General features: G+C 38.3%; 1 protein-coding gene across 4 annotated transcripts in view; it reads left to right on the top strand.

Annotated features, from left to right (window-relative positions):
• Positions 1-19,825, top strand: part of Prp5 (pre-mRNA processing factor 5) — a 268,041-nt gene that overhangs the window by 71,376 nt on the left and 176,840 nt on the right. For all 4 annotated transcript variants that reach the window (XM_067136316.2, XM_067136315.2, XM_067136314.2 and 1 more), the window contains 2 exons: positions 3,541-3,677; positions 11,023-11,202. In XM_067136316.2, coding sequence (XP_066992417.2) covers positions 3,541-3,677; positions 11,023-11,202 — 317 coding nt within the window. The remainder of the gene's footprint in view (positions 1-3,540; positions 3,678-11,022; positions 11,203-19,825) is intronic.

The raw sequence follows: 19,825 nt of genomic DNA, 5'->3' as shown, positions 1-19,825 counted from the left end.
TCAAACAGTCTTCCTTCATAGCATAAATATAAATGCTACTCTCTCACAGTTTCATTATGTCATCTTTCGTCAACTAAGAGATAAGCACTCTTTTCTCCACGCATTACAAATTTATGATACCATGATCTCATAACATCAAATCCAAATAACGTGTTTTCTTCACGTGACTGCTAGCTCCTGACAAGAAATATGGAATAGCTCAGAACTGGAGTACAAATTTTTCTAAAAAAGTAAAATGGATAAAACACTGAATTCTGCTATAATAAATCTAGAATTCCGCCAAAAAATCCGCTGTCCGCTAAATGATATATTTCTCTGCTGACAGTCTTCTGATTCCGCCAAATTTAGCGGAAAATCCGCTAAGTTGGCAACACTGCATAAGAGCTGAAATTCCTGGGTGAAGGTGATTTTATGTTGAATACTGATTAATGTCTGTTGAAGCCTTCAGTTCTATGCAGAAAACAGTGTGTAAAGGTATGGAGTCTTTTGTGTTTCCTTGTATGTCTCTGTATGTATATTAACCCATTCAAGTCACAATAAGTGGCCACATTGTTGACTGTAGAATCAGATTTAATTTGTCTGCCCATAGTTTGAACATATCTATCACACAAAAACATGCATAAAATAAAAACAAATGCAGTTAATTCACTAAAATTTAGCATTCATGCCCTTGAAAGTTATAACCTGCCCATTCCTCATTCCTTTAGTGACTGCTGGCTGCGGTACAAAGGTTTCATCTGAAATAATTTCAAAAAGAGAGGATCTGTGTACTCTAAAACCATTGCAGTTTCGGACGTTGGCGGACTATACATTTTTCGTAACTATCTCTGAAACACCACTGTATCCTTGAAATAGATTTATATCAGGATTATTTACTTTTTCCTCCCATTTCCAATCACTATGGTTCTTTTGTATCACCGGCCGTGCGCGGCACTTTCACTCTCACTGTTGCTATCACTGTCCTCTAACTCGGATTTTATTTTCCAAAAGTCATTATTGGCATAATCACCATCTAAAACAATGTTCACAAGCGCTTTCAATCTCTTGTCGACATGACCATGAAACCGATTTTACTGCATAATGAATACTGAATACCGACGAAAATAAACTGTTATTCAACAATCCCAGTGTCACACAGAAGTACAGGCAACATTGTTTACCAACAGTACATGCCTGTAGTTCCCTACAGTGTGTATTGTTAAATATTATATTGCGAAGAGAATCCAATATGCGAAGATAAGCGAGACACTGCGTCATTGCGAGCTGACTACTATCAAAGGGTAGAGAAGGGTCCACCTATTCAATACCATAAGCTTGTATATTGTCTTATTAAGCTGCGCCTAGTGTAGACGCTCCCCCACCCCTGAGTAATTGCGGAGTGAGGGCCCTCGCTGCGAGCCGGAGGTCAGTCGGTTTTTGTCCGCGCATCAAAGGGTTTCGCTCATTGAAGTTCTCTCAATGTAAACGTGGTCCCCCTAGTTGCGCGAGGGATGAATCAAGAACAGTGCTTGCAGCTCATCGAGCTCTGCAAAAATAGATTTTATGTGGAATCCAAAAAAGAGAACTATTTCAATCCCAATAAAAGATAAGATGCGTGGAAGGAAATTAGTTCTCTACAGTGAAAGCGAAGATGAAAATGCTACTGGGATCATATCGAAGTGAAAGATCGAAAGAAAATAAGAGCAGAGTTACTGGATTATCATAGGTTATAAACTTCATGGTTCTGATCCGTATTGAATTGCAAGTACAATGTAATTAATAAATTAATGTAGTAATTGATGTAGTAATGGTCCACCTTTATATTATAGTATTGAAAGGTGGACCATTACTACATTAATTTAATAATTACATTGTTACTGGATTAGGTAAACTATTGGTTTATAATGCAAAATTGTGTCATTTCATTACTTTTTTGACCTACCGGTACCTATTTTGAAGCATTCTTGGGTCATTGTGAAGAACTTCCACTAGTGGGCAGACAACGCCACATTCAGAAGGCACAAGCCCTGAACATTTGGATTCGTCATTTTTAGATGGGCTATTGCACTTGCGACTAATTTTACTTGGTTTGTGATTTATGTTTTCTTCCATTATTTTATCTTTATTTTACATTTTCACCCATTTTTTGTATTGATCCACAACAATTAACAAATATATCAAACGCTATTTTTTAAATGGGTGCGATTTGGATACGAAATGTATTTCTAAATTAATTTAATATTGTATGATTTTTAGTTATTAGCATTCCTATTTGTTCATTTGCCTTTTTTGAAGTACATATATAATACAGAGTCGATTTACTGTTTTAAATGCGATTAATTATTATCCTTACCTTCACATAATCCTGAAGTGTTTCAATCAACGCATCACAAACTTCTGGGACGTATTTTGATATTGTGCACTTCGATATTTTAAATAAATACTGCAAACTTGTGTACGAATCACCAGTTGCTAAGAAACGCAGTGTGACAGCCAAACTTTCTCTCACTGTTTCTACTTCTCTGAATGTTGTGTCTTGTTTTTCAACTTTTTGACTGATCAGTGAAACGAGTTGTTCAAAATATTGGGTACTCATGCGGACGAAGTTCTTAATTGTATCATCAATGGGTTCCTGTACCATTTCTCTCATAAGGCTGTTTCCATTTTGGCTTCTCCCAAGGAATAGTTGTTTGCTCCACCATTGTCGAGGGCGCCGATTTTTCTTCTTCCCTTTCTTGATCAAAAATGACATTGATATCATGGAAAACGTGGCTGCAACGGCTGGAGGGACAAAACAAGTTTCCATATTGGCTGCAAAACAAGAACAGAAGCGTTCAGGCTTGTCGAAGGCGGTTCGCCCCACTCGCGCTATTTTTCGCTCTGAATTGTGCTCTGTTTTGGGTAGTGCGAAATTTCACTCGAAGCGAGTAAGTTTCACCCGAGCGACTTTCGCGAGGGAGTTTCGCTAGTGTAAACGCAGCTTAAAACTGGGACTAGTTTCGACCCGATATATATTGGGTCATCTTCAGCCATGCTACAACTGGAAGACATATGCACACATATAACCAATAATAAATTAAACACTTTGGTATGCCACAATTTACAATGGTATTGAATAGGTGGAACCTTCTCTACCCTTTGATAGTGATCAGTTGTCAATACGGACCATAATGAAACTCATAACTTATGATTGCGAGCTGAGCTCGTCATTTGATTCATGCACCAAAACACCGTGCGCGACCACAGCTCGTAATATAACGTGAATGGGTTAATAAGCAAAGTAATGGTAAGGAACAACCAAGCTCAAAATGAGTCATAGAAGGAAGATAGGAACATTGAAAGGAATACAAATGAAAAGGAAATTGATGTTTTCTTTCTTTCAGTGCTGACCTGTCATTGAATTTATCATACTGTGTGTTCCTTTTGTGTTCCTATCTTTTTGTATTTGATTTAATAAGAACCAAAGTTATGTTTCCATATTCATCTTTGTTTAGCTTTAATGTGAGCATTTTCATATACTGGGGCTTGATTTATATTATGCTCTTCTTTATTCTCCTTTAGCTAATCTACAGTTGCCCATGAAAAAGTGGACTTTAGAAGATGACAGTGATGAAGAAGAAGCTGACAAAACAGAAAATAAGGAAAACAAAGATGATGAAGTGGCTGAGGAAGTAGATCCATTGGATGCTTTTATGCAGGTACAGTATTGTCTGTGTAGCTGGAACAGATCAGTCGAACTTGCATGCTCTTCTTTCTATGCGGTGCGTAATTTTTCTAAAACTGTGGTTTTATTATTGTACTGTTTTATGACTCATTTTCAGTGCATCATGCTTCAGTTGTTGTGCAGTTATTAATAAGGCCTGAGTCTGACTACAAACACTAGGATGACAGGTGGTGTGGTTTTATTTGAAATGTTGTAATCTGTGGTCATTTGCTCTCTTATCTTTTTTAACTTGTGTTTGTTACATTCTTCTTTGATTCTTCTCTGTAGCTGAAAAACCACTGCTGTAATCTATGAGTTGTACCTTCCTGCCCAATTGGTCTGAAAACTGATTTGAATGACTGAGGTGGGCTGTAACTGAGTCTCAAGTAATACAAGGTGTCCGCATTAAAGGTATAATAATATAAAATTTAATAACTTGAGAAGTAGTGCAGATATTTACTTGCGGTTTGTTTCTACAAATAGGGTATCTCAAAATGTTTGTTGACATACCTAATAAACCTCGTTATGCGCACCATTAGTGGCGCTACAGACATCTAATGGGTATTCCACTTCTCTCCAAGTGTTCTGCAACATAGTACGCATAACATTTGCGATAGCTGCACAAATGCGATGATGCAGATCTGGTAGATCACGAACTGGTGTTTGGTATACACCTTGATTCTTGACAAACCCCCACAGGAAAAAATCAAGTGGCGTAATGTCGGTGCTAGTAGGGGGCCAAGCAATTGATGGACTACCTCTCCCAATCCAGCGATGTGGGAACTCACGATTCAAGAAATCCCTCACAACTTTTGCATAATGGCATGATGCGCCATCTTGCTGAAAGATCACGTCACGAGGAAGTTGTGGCACAACATACTGCTCCAACATTTCTAGGTAATGTGTTCCATTAACTGTAGGCTCCGTGAAGAAGAATGGACCAATAACCCCGTCCTTCAACAATCCACACCACACATTCACTTTCGGAGAGCCCCGTTCCAACTCTTATCACTATGTGGGGGGGGAGTTCAGATCTCCATATGCGCCAATTGTGCTTGTTTACCGTGCCAGAAATATGGAATGTAGCCTCGTCCGAGAAACAGACCGAATCGAGGAGTGCCTCGTTTCCATCAATTTTTGCCAGAATTGTCTCCGCGAATGCCTTCCTTAGCAGTCTGTCCTGAGGTTTGATTTTCTGACAAAGCTGCAGTTTGCACGCCCGTAGGCGCAACCTTTTGTGGATGACATCGGCCGAACGAGGTAACTGTAACTGCCTACTTACTTGTCAAATTGACTAATGAGGGCTCCGCTTGAAGGACTCTTGGATTAAATCAACAGTAGCCTCTGAAACTGCGTGATTGGCGTGGTGGCCTGACATCAGCAGCAAGGTATCACATTCTCGAAGGCGCCTATCCCACTTAATGATTGTTACGTGAGTGGGAACATCATCAGTTGGTAACAGTCCATACTCACGCCGAAATCTATGTTGTACTAGTGTAACGGATTTTATCTCCGCGAGCAAAAGCACACAGAACACCTTCTCCTGTGGAGTCCACATGGTTATTGGCACGCTTCTTGTGAACAATGCAGTTACGCGCATGCGCATGTGGTACTACTGCCACCGCAAGCGAACACAGAAAACATTTTGAGTTACCCTAGTTGTAGAAACAAACTGCCAATAAATATCTCCATTATTTCTCAAGTTATTAAATTTTATACAGTACAAGTCCGTTATAGCGAGAATTCATAATGGCGAAAAATTTACTCGCTATAGCGGATTGTCGTTATATCCGATATTTTTGTAAAAGTCGGGAAAACCCCCATGCACATTAAATTCAGTATGAAATGGCGATCAGTTTGTTCAAAATTCGAGTTTTTGCGGGTAATATCCACACTGCGGCTTACTTGTTTGTTGTTTTTCGAAATCCGATATACGTGAAAGTGTGTGTTTAATTTAATTCTGAAAATATGTATATATTACCGTATTTCTCCGAATCCAAGACGACTCCCACTTTTTCCTTAAAAAAAAAAAATCAGGCTTTAAAAGTGCTTTGTAAAATCATATTAATGTCTTTTCTTATACAGTACGCATTTTTAGACTGTAGACGCCGAACACTGGCTTTAGTTATGCCGTATTTTTTGCGGCTGTACAATTATGCTTTATTTCAGTGGATTTAATAACCATTAACTTAAAATTGGCATCATAATATCGAAGGGAACTCGTTGAAAATTTGCTGGCAATACACATTCCACGCGTCTCTACAATACGACGATCCACCAGGAAAGTATTCTGGCTTACTATAAAACTGTTACCGGTACTTTCATTGAGCGTCAGATATAACTGGCTGCCGCTACACGCACGTCTTGCTTGCCAGATTCGGCCAACTTCAGCGGCTAGCGATGTATAGGTCTTAATCGCGAACTTTGAAAGTCAACGAACGAGTTTATTGCGCCGCGGTATGGCATTTCCGCCCATGCATTTTTGTGCACATACCTCACAATTTCATCTTCAACTTCTTTAAAGCGTCCTTGTTGCGGGCCACTGAATGCATTTTTTGTGCAGTACGCATTTTTAAGCTATCTTTGTCTTCACGGAAACGCCGAATATGGGCTTTAATTAGGCCTATGCCGTATTTTCTTGTGGCTGCACAATTATTATACATTTCCGAGTGTTTAATAGCCATTAACTTAAAATTGGCATCATAACATCCACGAGAAAATTGTCTGGCAATACCTGTTCCACGTATCTTTACAATACGACGATCCATCACGATAATTCTCCGGCTGTCTATAAAACTTAATTTTACTAAGCGTCAGGCGCACGCGATTGGGTGGGTGGGTGGGGGTTAAAAGAAACAGTGTGGTTTGGTTACTGCGGTAGTTGCCAGTGGTGTTCATTACTATCAGGCCGCGAATGCAAAACGACCCTTGATTTTTCACACGATATTCTGAGAAAAAAACGTCGTCTTGGATTCGAAGAATTACGGTACCGGTATCATTCCAGAGGCTTCTGTGGCAAACATTTAAGTTTTCTTTTTCAAACGGCATCACCTAACTTAACCGTATATGTATCATGGAAACCTATTTGAAACGCATGTAGAGAAATGATAACCTCCTCGCTAAAAATTGACATGGGAATAGCTTTCCGAAATTTAACTAGACGCGAGAAAATATAAACTATCCTCTGAAATCAGTGACAGTACCCTGCCATATCTTGAGGTGTATCACTTTCTTAAGCCCCATTCACAATTCAAACGTAACGTAAACTTAACATTAACTTAGCGGCCATCTTATCTAATGGAACCATTCACAATGCGCCGACGTAAACTTAACTGCGAGTCCGTAAAATTAAGGGATTGCAAACTCCAAGCTCTTGCGGTTAATTTTACGTTAACTTTAAGAACCAGCCAATCAGAGCAGATTGGCACAATATAATGACTTCTTTCGACGAAACGCTTGTACTTCTCTTTCAAAATAATCTTTGTGTGTATGTATGATAGAAGGAAAAAGGAATTACAAATACGCTGTACCGAAAAAATAATAGGTGGAAATAAATATCTTGTAGCAATGAAATCTGAGGGTAAATGGGGGGAGAGAAGCTCGCAGCGCTGGCGAACGGACGAGACAATCCCTGTCATAAATAAAACAGTGTCCTGTATATTTCGTAACGTTATGACGGACTACTAGTTTACGAAAACGATATCATCCATACAAATAGATCCAAACATCTCATCGGGGTGTGATAGATAGGGTCATAGATGTCGGTACAGGAGACCTTACATATCTTTTTATTAGAAAAGAGGAAGCGAATCGTAAGAAAGGCGAACAGTTCAGGTTTCATCCGCATGTCCAAAACGAACTGATGAGGGTCATTTCTTACAGTAGATTACCGAAATCGCCCTGAGTTAACCTTCTTTGATTCAAGGGATGAACCCATTTTCTGCACCGTTGTTTAGATCGCTTTTTCAGGTACCGTAGGCCTACACAGCTCCCAGGAGCAAAGCAATAGTTGTTTGAAGTAATATGAATTCCGCTACCACGTTGTTTGATTCCATCGAGGTATTGAAATATAAAACTGCGAGATAGCCCAATACCCGACTTCCGTGCTAATAACATGGCAGTGTTTTGACTGGCTGCTGTGTACTCTTTACGTTAATGTTACGTTCCTCCATTGTGAATACCAAAATTTTACATTAATTTTATGGTTACGTTACGTCGCTAAGTTTACGGTTATGTTTGCATTGTGAATAAGGCTTTACTTAATTTCAGTTTACGGTATACCATTAAAATTAAGAGATCGTTTACTTCAGCCTATATGTTATCGGCCACGTTATTTACGCATTTATTACGAAAACGTCTTATCCTCTTTGATTTCAAATTTTTTTTGAGAACAGCAGTCGACGGGTATTACTAATCGACTCCAATATCGCCTTCGAATGTTGACGAGAGAGCTCGCAAATGCACATAGCGCGAAAACTACACTGTGCCGAAGATGATCGATCGCATTTTGTGACAAACGTTTCAGATTTGTTCTTCAAATATTGTCGCATATCCTAACTTATCTGTACTACATGTATGATGAAAACACACTTCAAGCGGGAGTAGAGAAATTATAACCTTCTCGCTGTAAATTTACATGATAGCATTTCCGCAATTTAACGGATGCGAGAAAATATAAAGCGAACCTCGTAATCAATGACACCCTCCACCATATCTTGAGGTGTAGGCCTATCTCATTCTTACTTAATTGCGGTATTTAGCATTAAAATTAAGCAGTCGTTTATTCAGCGTTTGTCTTTAACGAGTTAAAAACGGCTATCGGATGCGTTATTTACGCATTTATTATGAAAACATGTTGTCCTCTTTCATTTTCCTCGCGGAAGAGCAGTCGACGGGTATTACTAATCGACTCCGACATTTCCTTCGAATATCGATGAGAGAGCTCGCTGGTGGGCATAGCGAGAAAGTGATACGGTACCGAAGATGCTCGATCGCATGTAGTATAATGACTGGGTGCATAAATATTGGCAACCGGAAAAAATCGAGCGCGCATAATCGCTCGTAATAACGGATGCGACAGCGATAGGGTTCTTGCTGTAACCGAAGGATAATACACAGTTTAATATAGGAATTTTGAAGGGACGGACAAAAATTATTGTTATAACGGGGTTCTCGTTATATGCCGCACTCGTTATAGCGGACTTCTACTGTATTATTATACCTTTAACCCCCGGACACCTTGTATAATTGTGTAGAAAAGTGGATTGAAGTCCCACTCCTTTCATGCAAGAGGTGATTTCTCACCTCAGCTCCATACAAATGCTGTGGGTTCCTAACATGTTGGTATTCCACTTTCAGTCTCAAGTACAACAGTACTGACTCCATAGCTACGTAGGTTATGAACTTCAAACATGTGAAGTGAGACTGGTGGCCAGAGTGTCCAAAGGGCTGTACCTTAATTAAGGCCACGACTGCTTCCTTCCAACTCCTAGGCCTTTCCTATCCCATCGTCACCATAAGACCTATCTGTGTCGGTGGGACATAAAGCCATTAGAAAAAAAAAAAAAAAAAAAAAAGAAAAAAAAAGTGAGTGGTGACACACTACCTCTCTGCCTGTCCTGGGCAGCTGTGTCAGTTGTGTTCTGGAGTCTATTGGCTGTACTCCTCTTTGGTATACCTATGTATACCTGACCAGAATTGCACGGGATTCTGTAGACTCTTGTGGTGGTGTGTAGGTGGCGCTTATCTTTTGTGGATCTGAGTAGGTCCTGGATTTTAGTCGGCCTGTAAATGGTCTTCATGCCGTGTGCCTTCAGAACTTTCCCAGTCCAGTTCTTTCCTTTTCTTTTAAAAAATGTATGGCAGGAAGGCAGTGGCCAGCAGTCTTTCCTTTTCCTGCCTGGTCTATTTCCTTATTGTTGGCGCGTTGGGTCCCTGTTAGGTGGTGGAGCTCCTAGTTGAGGTGGGATGGCTTGTGTCTCTCAAGGGCTAGACGCGAGGGTGCATGAATTCCTTAAGGCTGCCGCAGTCCTGTATCCGCCACTGCATTAAGGTAAGTTTCATATACAATTATTGCTGTTATGTATTTCACAGTGTTTCCTTTACATGGTGTTTTTATTTGTGCCTTTATTCTGGCGGGGTCGATAACACAGTTTAATTATCATCATTGATGGCACTGACATCACATTCTTTTCACGTTGGCCAGTAGTATTGCAAGTAGCTACTTTAACAATGGAGAATGGCGGGTACTGCTCTTTATTAGGTTACAAAAGTAAATGTACTTCTGGGGGTGGGCTGGTGGGTTCCTAAACATTGCAATGAACACATCTCTCCTCTCAAAATAAATTCCAAGTAAGATTTGCATAATTTCCACTTCCTTTTAATGTTACAAACTTTGGGTTGCACGATGTCAACTTTTGCCGTAGTAAGTGAGATTGAATCAAGGTGCAGCAAAGCTAATACAGTGACTTTGCAGTTGCGATAGGTAGTATTATGTAAGAAGAAAGTCAGCTCCAGGACAAAATTATCTTTACACCTGTCTGTTTTCAGACTAACTTTGCTTTACAGGAGGGAAAGTGGGTGGTCGCAGGATATCTTATTCATAAATTAGAAGTAACAGTCATGAAAGTAGTGAGAATGATTGCTGGTTAAAACAGATGGGAACAAAGGCAGTAGGGTGCTCAGAATGAGGAGATAAAGATTAAGTTAGGAATGAACTTGATTGATGAAGCTGTACACAGAAACTGACTTTGGTGTTGAGGTCATGTCAGGTGGATGGAGGAGGATAGGTTACCTAGGAGAATAATGGACTCTGTCATGGAGGGTTAGAGAAGTAGAGGGAGACTAAGAAGACGATGGACTCGGTTTCTTATGATTTAAAGATAAGAGGTACAGAACTAAACGAGGCCACAGAACTGGTTGCAATTAGAGGATTGTGGCACCGTTTAGTAAATTCTCAGAGTACTGCAGACTGAACACTGAAGGGCATTACAGTCTTTAATGAAGATGTATGTATGTAACAGAAATTCATTTAGTGGTGAATCATCATATAGTTAGAAACGGTTCTAGTGGATGATGTTTTGAATTTAAAAAATAAAGGTTATCAGTACTTGACCCAGTAAATAAACTCTTGGTTGCTGTGGCCTGAGTCTAACCATCATCTTCTTGGTCTCTCTCTATTTCTCTTACCCTCCATGACAGAGTCCATTATTCTCCTAGGTAACCTATCCTCCTCCATTCACCTCACATGACCCCAACACCAAAGTCAGTTTCTGTGTACAGCTTCATCAATCAAGTTCATTTCCGAATTTTGTGTAATGAAGAATGTTTTGTGATTTTAGGGTGTGCAAGAAGAAGTAAGAAAAGTGAACAAGCTTGATGCAAAGAAGAATGAAGGAAAAAATTCTACCAGTAGTATTACAACCAATAGTTCAGGCGTAGTCATTGTAACAGGTGTTGCCAAGAAGAAAGTTGATAAGCGGAAAGGAGAACTCATAGAACAGAACCAAGATGGACTAGAGGTAAGAAGAATTTATTGATGAATGACTTGTGTACCTAACATTGGGTATTGGTGATTTCCTACACAAGATTTTGCATGTTGGGAGACAGTGTGGAATTTTTCCTGTAATATTTATGATTGGAGAGAGATCATCATAGTTAAATTCAGGTAAAATTAGGCAAGTTACAAAATACCAAAGAACATGCTGATCGGAATCTGTACTTTCTTTAAAAAAAAAAAAAAAACTAGATTAAGATTCAGATGACCAGTTTTAGGGGGAAAACACTTATATTCTGGTGCAGGTATCCAGACTTCCAGTGGTATCCATTTATGAAAAAATCTTGTTTTTGATATGGAAATAGATGAAAAGGTGGTCAGATAAAACCTTGTAAGGGAGTGACAAAAAAAAGTCACATTTGTGGCAAAGCAGAAAGATCGTAGAATTAAGAGAGGAGAAAAAGAATTGTAGTGGAACTTCGATTATCTGGGTTTTTTTTAGAGACCACGGAAGAAACTTACAATGTAAAAATTCAAAAATATGGGAACGAATTAAAACCATCAAAAATTTTGCTAAACATCATAATAATGAAATACAATAGAAGACTGTTCTAGCGAGAATTCACAACGGCAAAAAATGTATTCGCTATAGTGAATTGTTGTTATGTCAGACCTAACTTAACTGTATGTGTATGATGAAAACATATTATAAGCTACAGGAGAGTAATAATGATCTTTTCACAGTAAATTTACTAGGAAATACCTTCCTGAAATTAAACCTGGTGTGAGAATACATAAACTAACCTCTGAAATCATTGATGCGCACTGCCGTATCTTGAGAAGTATCACATTCTTATTTAATTTCTATACCTAATACTAAAACTGAAGGATAGTTTACTTCAGCCCTTGTTTGTGTTGAGTTAACAGCAGCGGTTATCTATTACCAAACCAAACCCCATGGCACATAACGCCCTTGAAAGGGCTTTGGCCTGCCCAGCAACCACTGCTCAACCTGAAGGCCTGCAGATTACAAGGGGCTGTGTGGTCAGCACAACGCATCCTCTCGGCCGTTATTCTGGGCTTTCGAGACCCGCAGTGTAGGAGTAGCATGCCTGCCTCTCGCCCAGAGGCCCCGGGTTCGATTCCTGGCCAGGTCAAGGATTTTTCTTTCGACCTGAGGGCTGGTTCGAGGACAACTCAGCCTATGGTGATTAGAATTGAGGCGCTATCTGACGGTGAGATGGCGGCCCCGGCCTTAACAAGGGAGTCGAAAGTCGCTTGCTCAGTCTTATGCCTGCAACAGTTTTCTGTATTACAAACTTCTCCACTCACTGGATAGTCACCAGATCCCGTTAGATCAATATGTTGCACATAAAGATTATTTCATTTTAAAACGCGTGCATCTTCTTTTTCTGTCGGCCAACACTACGAGTTACTTACAGCCCCTAGATCAGATCAGATATAATTTAACATCAATCTGTTCTATCATAATTTTTCACCAATTGCTTTTAATTGTACACAAGTGTTCAACAAATTATTTATATATCTTCAAGACAGTGATTTATATTTATTGAAGTATACCAACAGATCATAAGAATTTTCAAGTGTTGTGTTATATCCTCAAGACAGTGACTTATTTTAGTGGATATTGAATATGGGATCAGAGCAATTTTCAAGTATTATGCTATCTATTTTTGTTATGTGTATGGCCAGTTAGCTTTTTTTAGGTGTTTAAAGCTCTTATGGCTAATGATAGCCTAATATCAATAGGCCAAACCTAATACCAAGATTAAAATAAATTGAAGTACTAATTTTATATTGTATTGATTAGGTGGATTACCTCGTTTGTCTACAATAATTAAATTGTCATCAATACTGAACATGAAAATTATATTGATAGCAGTGTATTCGGCGAAAGTTTTACCGACATCATACTTTTGCCAGAACTCCTCCCATTCGTCTTCATTGTCATCTTCTTCTTGTTCTTCATTTAAGGAACCAAACCACACTTGACGAAGCAGTTCGTGATTGTTGAGGAAGGAATAGCATCTCAGGCAACTGCCATACTCCTAATAACATCCATCACTACACGTTCCACTTTTGTATTTCTTCTGCCAGAATATTTCTAGCTACTTCACAGAGAAAGTAACGCACTAGACGCTTTCTATAGACATATTTCAGAGATTTAATGATACTTTGATCTAGGGGCTGTAAGTAGCTTGTAGTGTTGGCCGACAGAAAGAGAAGATGCACGTGTTTCAAAATTAAATTGTTCATGCAGCACACTGATCTAATGAAAGACGTATTTTTCTTTCCTGTTCATACACGAAGTAGTACATTACAAGCTCGCATGTCAAACACAACTCAGCTACTCCAACAACAATAAACATAACATCATTGCACAGCTACAAATGGGAAAGGAGCCACTACTTTGAAACCAATGTCATCCAAATTTACGGAAGCCAAAAAGACAACATGAATTGGTTCTAATAAAAGGAGCAACACACACAGCAGAGCTGAACATATTTTACTTGAATTTCATCCATACATTTGGCAACTTTTTTAAAAATTGAAAGTGTTTTATCTCACATACGCATAGGAAGACAAAACTTTTATCCATGCAATTTTACAAACTCCAAGAATAGCAGCTGAAGTGTACAACTGTGAATAAGACTTAAATACGGAAGTTAGTCGATGTATTGACCACCAAGCAAGAACGAATGTTCATATGCATGAAGTGTTTTTATATATTGTTTTTATCTTGTACATATATATGTTAGTTTAGGAAAAGACGTGTTTTATACACTAGTTTTAAGACCTTCAACATTTAGACATACAGTTGCAATATTGTACAGAATGACATACACGCCAGTTCACGCTAAGGCGTGCCCCATTTGTATGTAACTAAATGTACATTATCATCATATGGCATTCCTTCAACACCACAATCTTAATCAAAGCTTCATTATATAAATATGTATGTATGGTTCAGCTGAAGATGACCTTGAATATGAGGTCGAAACCGGTCCTGTAGTTTAATATATACAATAAATAAGTATTGATTGGTGGAAATCCTCTCCTATTTTTAATTGTGCAATTGTCAATACGGAAATGAAGATTATAGACTACGAAGTCCATTAGGGCTCGGCATAAAGAAAAATGCAATATCGCCATTGACAATATTGTTCCGTGCGTACAAATTGATGCTTTGAGCCACATCTCACCAACTGTCAGCATCACCATGTTCAAGGATTCTCCTCCGCACACTGCCTGCTACGTGCTGTTGTGGTATTCCTTAAAATGCTGAAGCCACCCATTTGGACATTACAACTCCAGTCCCATTTTTAACGCCAGTTCATTCACTTTCTCCTTAACCTTGCTCGAACATATCAAAACCACTCCACTTCCAAATCGGAGTGTTTAGCTCCTCAAATGAGCATTCACTTTGCAGTATTTGCACCTTTTTTTTTTTGAGCTTCTGTGCTCTCAGGATTTTAAAATAATGTTGAAAATCGTGGACATAGGAATTCCAAATTCTTTATGTATTTCAGTTTTTGTTTGTTATCTTTTGTCAACCTCGCTTATAATTTTTATCTTCTTGCTCATAGTCTTGGAAGAATACTAACTCTTAGTCATCTCGCAACATAAAAACAAACACGTTTATTGCGAACTAAAATACTGTCGCTAACAATAAAAGAAAATCCAGTATTAATAAAATATAACTATGAACTATGTGACTGTGCACTAAAACTTAAGTAAAATGAGTAACTGCAAATTCACTTGAACTTTCCAATTCTGAAGCATGCTGTAGACACACCGAAGTGAGTGAAAGTGCAGAAAGCTGCTGCTTCACATTCAGAAAGGTGTGTTCTGTCATGATATGGAGAAATTTTGAATCTAAGTTACTCTGTAAAATATTATTAAAATAAAATTAAAGACTATTTTGAAATAAAGGTCTGAATTTCGGTAATGGAACTGACATTGTTCTTCGAATTATAAATTACCTGTATTTCAAATTAATTTAAATAACATGCAAAACAGCACCTCATGTTTCCAGTAATGAGAGTTTCTTTGAAATCTAAGTCGTACGAATTCTAAATGTACTTAATAGAAACATTACGAGGATATCATCGGGGTATAAGATTTGCATTAAAGTTTTACAGTGGTTGAAATTGCCTCATTGGGGAATTTTTGTGTTTAATTTTTTTATGTGATTTCCAGTTATGCTTTATTATATATTCATGGTAATATTATGCATATTCAACATCATCATCATCATCATCGTCGTCGTCATTTCCCCTTATGCAGCTCCTGCTGGGTCAGGGTATTTATGGCACTTCTCCATCTTCCTCTTTCCTTTCACCATTCCTCTTCCATAATCTTGTCTCAGTCTAAATTTCGTTTCCTTATGCCACTCTTCACTGATTTAATCCACCTTGTTCTAGGTCTTCCTCTTGCTCTCTTGCCCTCGCACTTTGCCTCCAGCATCTGTCTTGGAATTCTATTCTCCTCCATCCTGTTTACATGTCCAAACCATTAAGCTTTCCTATCCCAACTTCCCTCCTAACATCTTCATTTCTCACTCAGTCTTTTTGCAACCTTACCAAAAAGTACACAAAACAACAAATGAAAACAAAACACAATACTTACCGTAAGGGCAGTAGCACAAAATACGAAGCGTGGAGGGCAAAAACATGAAGCAAAAAAAGGGCAGGATCTTATCATTAACGGTTGACAGGTTACCAGGTCAATATTACTAACTACTAAATAACACACGAGATAAAATTTAAAATAAATAAATAATATTTACTTAGTAAATAAAATTTGAAAATTAGAATAATGTAAGAACAGCTCTCTCTCTCTCTCTCTCTCTCTCTATATATATATATATATATATATATTCCATTTTCTAAAAAAAAATTTAAAACGCAATTAAAATAAAAGGGAGAAACAGTATTTTAAATTGAAATTTAAATTAAGATGAAATGAAGCTGACATTAACATAGGCTTCCACCAAAAATTAAGTTGGAAAACAGAACATTAAATTAGTCAGTTACATTACCTTAATTATTTCATGGAAATTCTTTTAAAATATAAAATAGAGTATTACAGTATGCGGGCCCTTGATATAAATACTGTTTAAAATTGAAATTTGCTACACTACTAACAAATACGAGGACACACGCAAAAAGCACACACAATAACACACGTACAATAGGCTAATAAATGAAATGAAATGTCGTATGGCTTTTACTGCCGGGATATCCCAGGACGGGTTCGGCTCGGCAGGTGCAGGTCTTTCTATTTGACACCCGTAGGCGACCTGCGCGTCGTGATGAAGATGAAATTATGATGAAGACAACACATACACCGAGACCCCATGCCACTGGAATTAACCAATTAAGGTTAAAATCCTCGACCCGGCCGGGAATCGAACCCGGGACCCTATGAACTGAAGGCCAGTACGCTGACCATTCAACCAACGAGTCGGACGGCTAATAAATCAGTGGCTCCAACCGCGAATGAAATCTAAATAAACTAACGAAACCAATAATAAATTATAATAAACAAAGGAGGAAAACTATCCCAACAAAATAAAAATATCAATGGAAAAGATACAATATACGTTCCCACGTAACACGTTCAGTACCTGCTTCTGAGCGGGACCCTTGAATGCCTGGACCAGTCATTTTCATGCCCGGCCCTCTTGACACGCATCAGTTAATAAAATTTACAATTACTCCTAAACTATGAATGTTAGAAAAATGATACTTCGTGCTTACCTCTAGTAAATATTTAGGGTGTGATATCTGGTGTCACAGGTTTCAAAATACATCTAATTTTATATCGCCTATCTGTATTTTCGGCATAATGATTACTGTCACTGAAGTGAAGAAATGAAAGAATATGAAGGAAGCGTATTCGGAACATTGTTTTAGAAAATATCGGAGTATGGAAAACAGGGTCTTCGGTCCATTATATTTTTATATCAGGATTTTGGACTAATCGGTTTCCACGATTGCATGATCGAATTATTTGTGAAAGGCCGGGGCGCCGCACTTATAACTTGACTCGCGTATAGATTGTTCTGCTCACACACATACTGATAAAATTCGTCATTCATGAAAATACTCACGTAACTCAAAATATCCTGCTTATTTTCTATTTGAACATTTATAACTGAATTCTCCGTAAATAGTGGAACAGGTGGACAATAACTAGGATGATATGTATCAGGCACTTCACCTTCCTCTATAGGCCTATCGGATTCGAGAATCGGAATTTCCTCGTCACTCTCACTTTCACTATCTGAGTCTATTCGAGGAATAAGTTCATCACCAGAATAATCATTGTGAACAATATCTAATAATTAATCTTCCGTAAGAAACTTTGTTTTATAAGCCATTATACTGCACTCGGTAAGAACGACACGCACTGCATTGAAATCTCAAGTACCGACTTGACGCGCGAGGAAGTGCTGAGATATTCCCGCTAAAACAGCTAAGATAACATGAGCCCACTCAACGCCAGGGTTATCTCAAAAAGGTAAACCAACTTCCTGCTACAACCAGTAACGCTGACTAAGGTGTAAGACTGCATAGATGACGAATATAAACAGCATTGCTTCGCGCGGAACATTAAACGTCTTACGCCGTCCGCGGCCCGCCGCATAGGAGCAAGCTTAAACGTCTTACGCCGTCCACGGTCCGCAATGAGTTAATAACAGAACACGGAAGCACACAACAGGAGTGACATTTACCATTGCCAAGCCATCATCCCATTATAATCATCAAAGCCACCAAAATTTAATCATCGAGTCCATCAGATAAGATAAGAAAGGGATGACATTACGTAATAATCCACAAAGGCAAGGAACTCAAACAATGGGTAGTATGTGACAAGTAAACGTTAAGAGAATGGCATACATTAAATTAAATGTCAACCAGCAAATTTCAATTTTTCACAGACTCGACCTTACTAAAAATCATAATAATAATTATTACTCCCATGGGTTATAATACGAAATTACATTTACCTTTTTTTTAAACAGTACGCCAACAGCTTAGATAATTTAGAACGGAGGGGGCTTTGGATAACGCTAAGATGCATACATGAGGTGTCATTTAATTAACGTCCCGACAATGCAAATAACGATCTCATACAAGTGGTCAGCCAGCAAACGCAAAAGCAACACAGTTAGAAGGCAAATCCAAACAATGAAGAAAAATTAGAGAGGAAAATACACATAGAAAAATAATAATAATAATAATAGTCACGACAGTGATAATAAAAATAAAAACATCACTAAGAATGGGTAGGCAAACAAAGGTACTAACCACAACACAGGAAGGTTAAACGACTCACACAAAATACAACCTCATAGACACATAAGTAGCGATACCCAATTCCCACATAATAATTTAGTTACATACTTTTATCATTTTAGTGCATTACGGTACAATGAATTTTGCTTCCAGATGTTTACAGTTCTGAATTAACGAAGTTTTGGAGTATGTAGTCCTTGGCTGTACGAGATCCCTAGAAAAATGTATGCTTTTCAGTACTTACTTGAGTAAAGTTAAGATATCAAACTTACAATACATTTTGCACTTCCCATCTAGTTAACGGTAAACACTCACACAAAGTTTTCTTCTTACACCAATAAAAAGGAATTTAGGCTGGAGCACACTGAGAAATATTTAAAAAGTAAAGGGCATAGCCTTAATGTTCAGTCAATTATCCCCTGGAGTCAGGCTCCATTACAAAGCCGCTCCTGTAATGCAAAGATGTCTCTTTAAAGGTTCTCCTTAACACAGCCATGTTGAAAGCTTCAACGCAACAGGCCGACTGCCTCGCTCTCCGCAGAGAAACCGGAAGCTCACAGTACCCAGCATTCAAAGCTGCACACTGCGTCTGCCTGCACGGCAGTCGATGAAACTTGAACGAATCAGATTAATTCACCAAATACGTAATAATAGGAGAAATAGTTTGAATTAAGTGTGCATGGCAAGTTCCACAACTAGATGACAGTTTCCAACAATGAACGATAGATAACGTCTCGTTTCACAAGTACACATGCCAGAGACACAAATAAATATTCATAGGTGTTTTCAAGGAGTAATTCCATTATGCCAAATAAATGTTAGTTCCCATTTTCTCATCACACTTTTCTATCATTCTTCTTAGGAATTTCATCTCACTGGTTTGAATTCTACTCTTGCCTGCTAGTCTAAGTCCAAGTCTCAGCTGCATAAGTCAGTATGGGTACATAGTACATTTTAATATTATCTCCTTACTTTTCCTTGGTACTTCTTTGCTCCAAACAAGTATTATGCATATTATTTAATATTATTTAATTCCTCCTTGCAGTCATAACATGCGATAAGCAAATAATGCATGACAAATAAAGTCTAACTGGCTTTCTGAATATGAAAGAAATTATGACCAAAATGTAAACAAACGATGCCAGGATGACGAAAGGAACAAAAACAGACGGGTATAATATTATAAGCCAATGCTCTCTCACTCTTAATGGAATTGGTAGAAAAATTATATGTACACAAAAAATATTGCCAGTGGCATCCAAGTCTGAAAAGGAAAACCATTAAACCAAGAATGCATGCACATGCAGACAGACATATATGATA

The sequence above is a fragment of the Anabrus simplex genome, chromosome 1, assembly GCF_040414725.1.
Source record: "Anabrus simplex isolate iqAnaSimp1 chromosome 1, ASM4041472v1, whole genome shotgun sequence".
In the NCBI taxonomy this organism is placed as follows: domain Eukaryota; kingdom Metazoa; phylum Arthropoda; class Insecta; order Orthoptera; family Tettigoniidae; genus Anabrus; species Anabrus simplex.
This window is presented reverse-complemented; position numbering and strand designations above follow the sequence as displayed.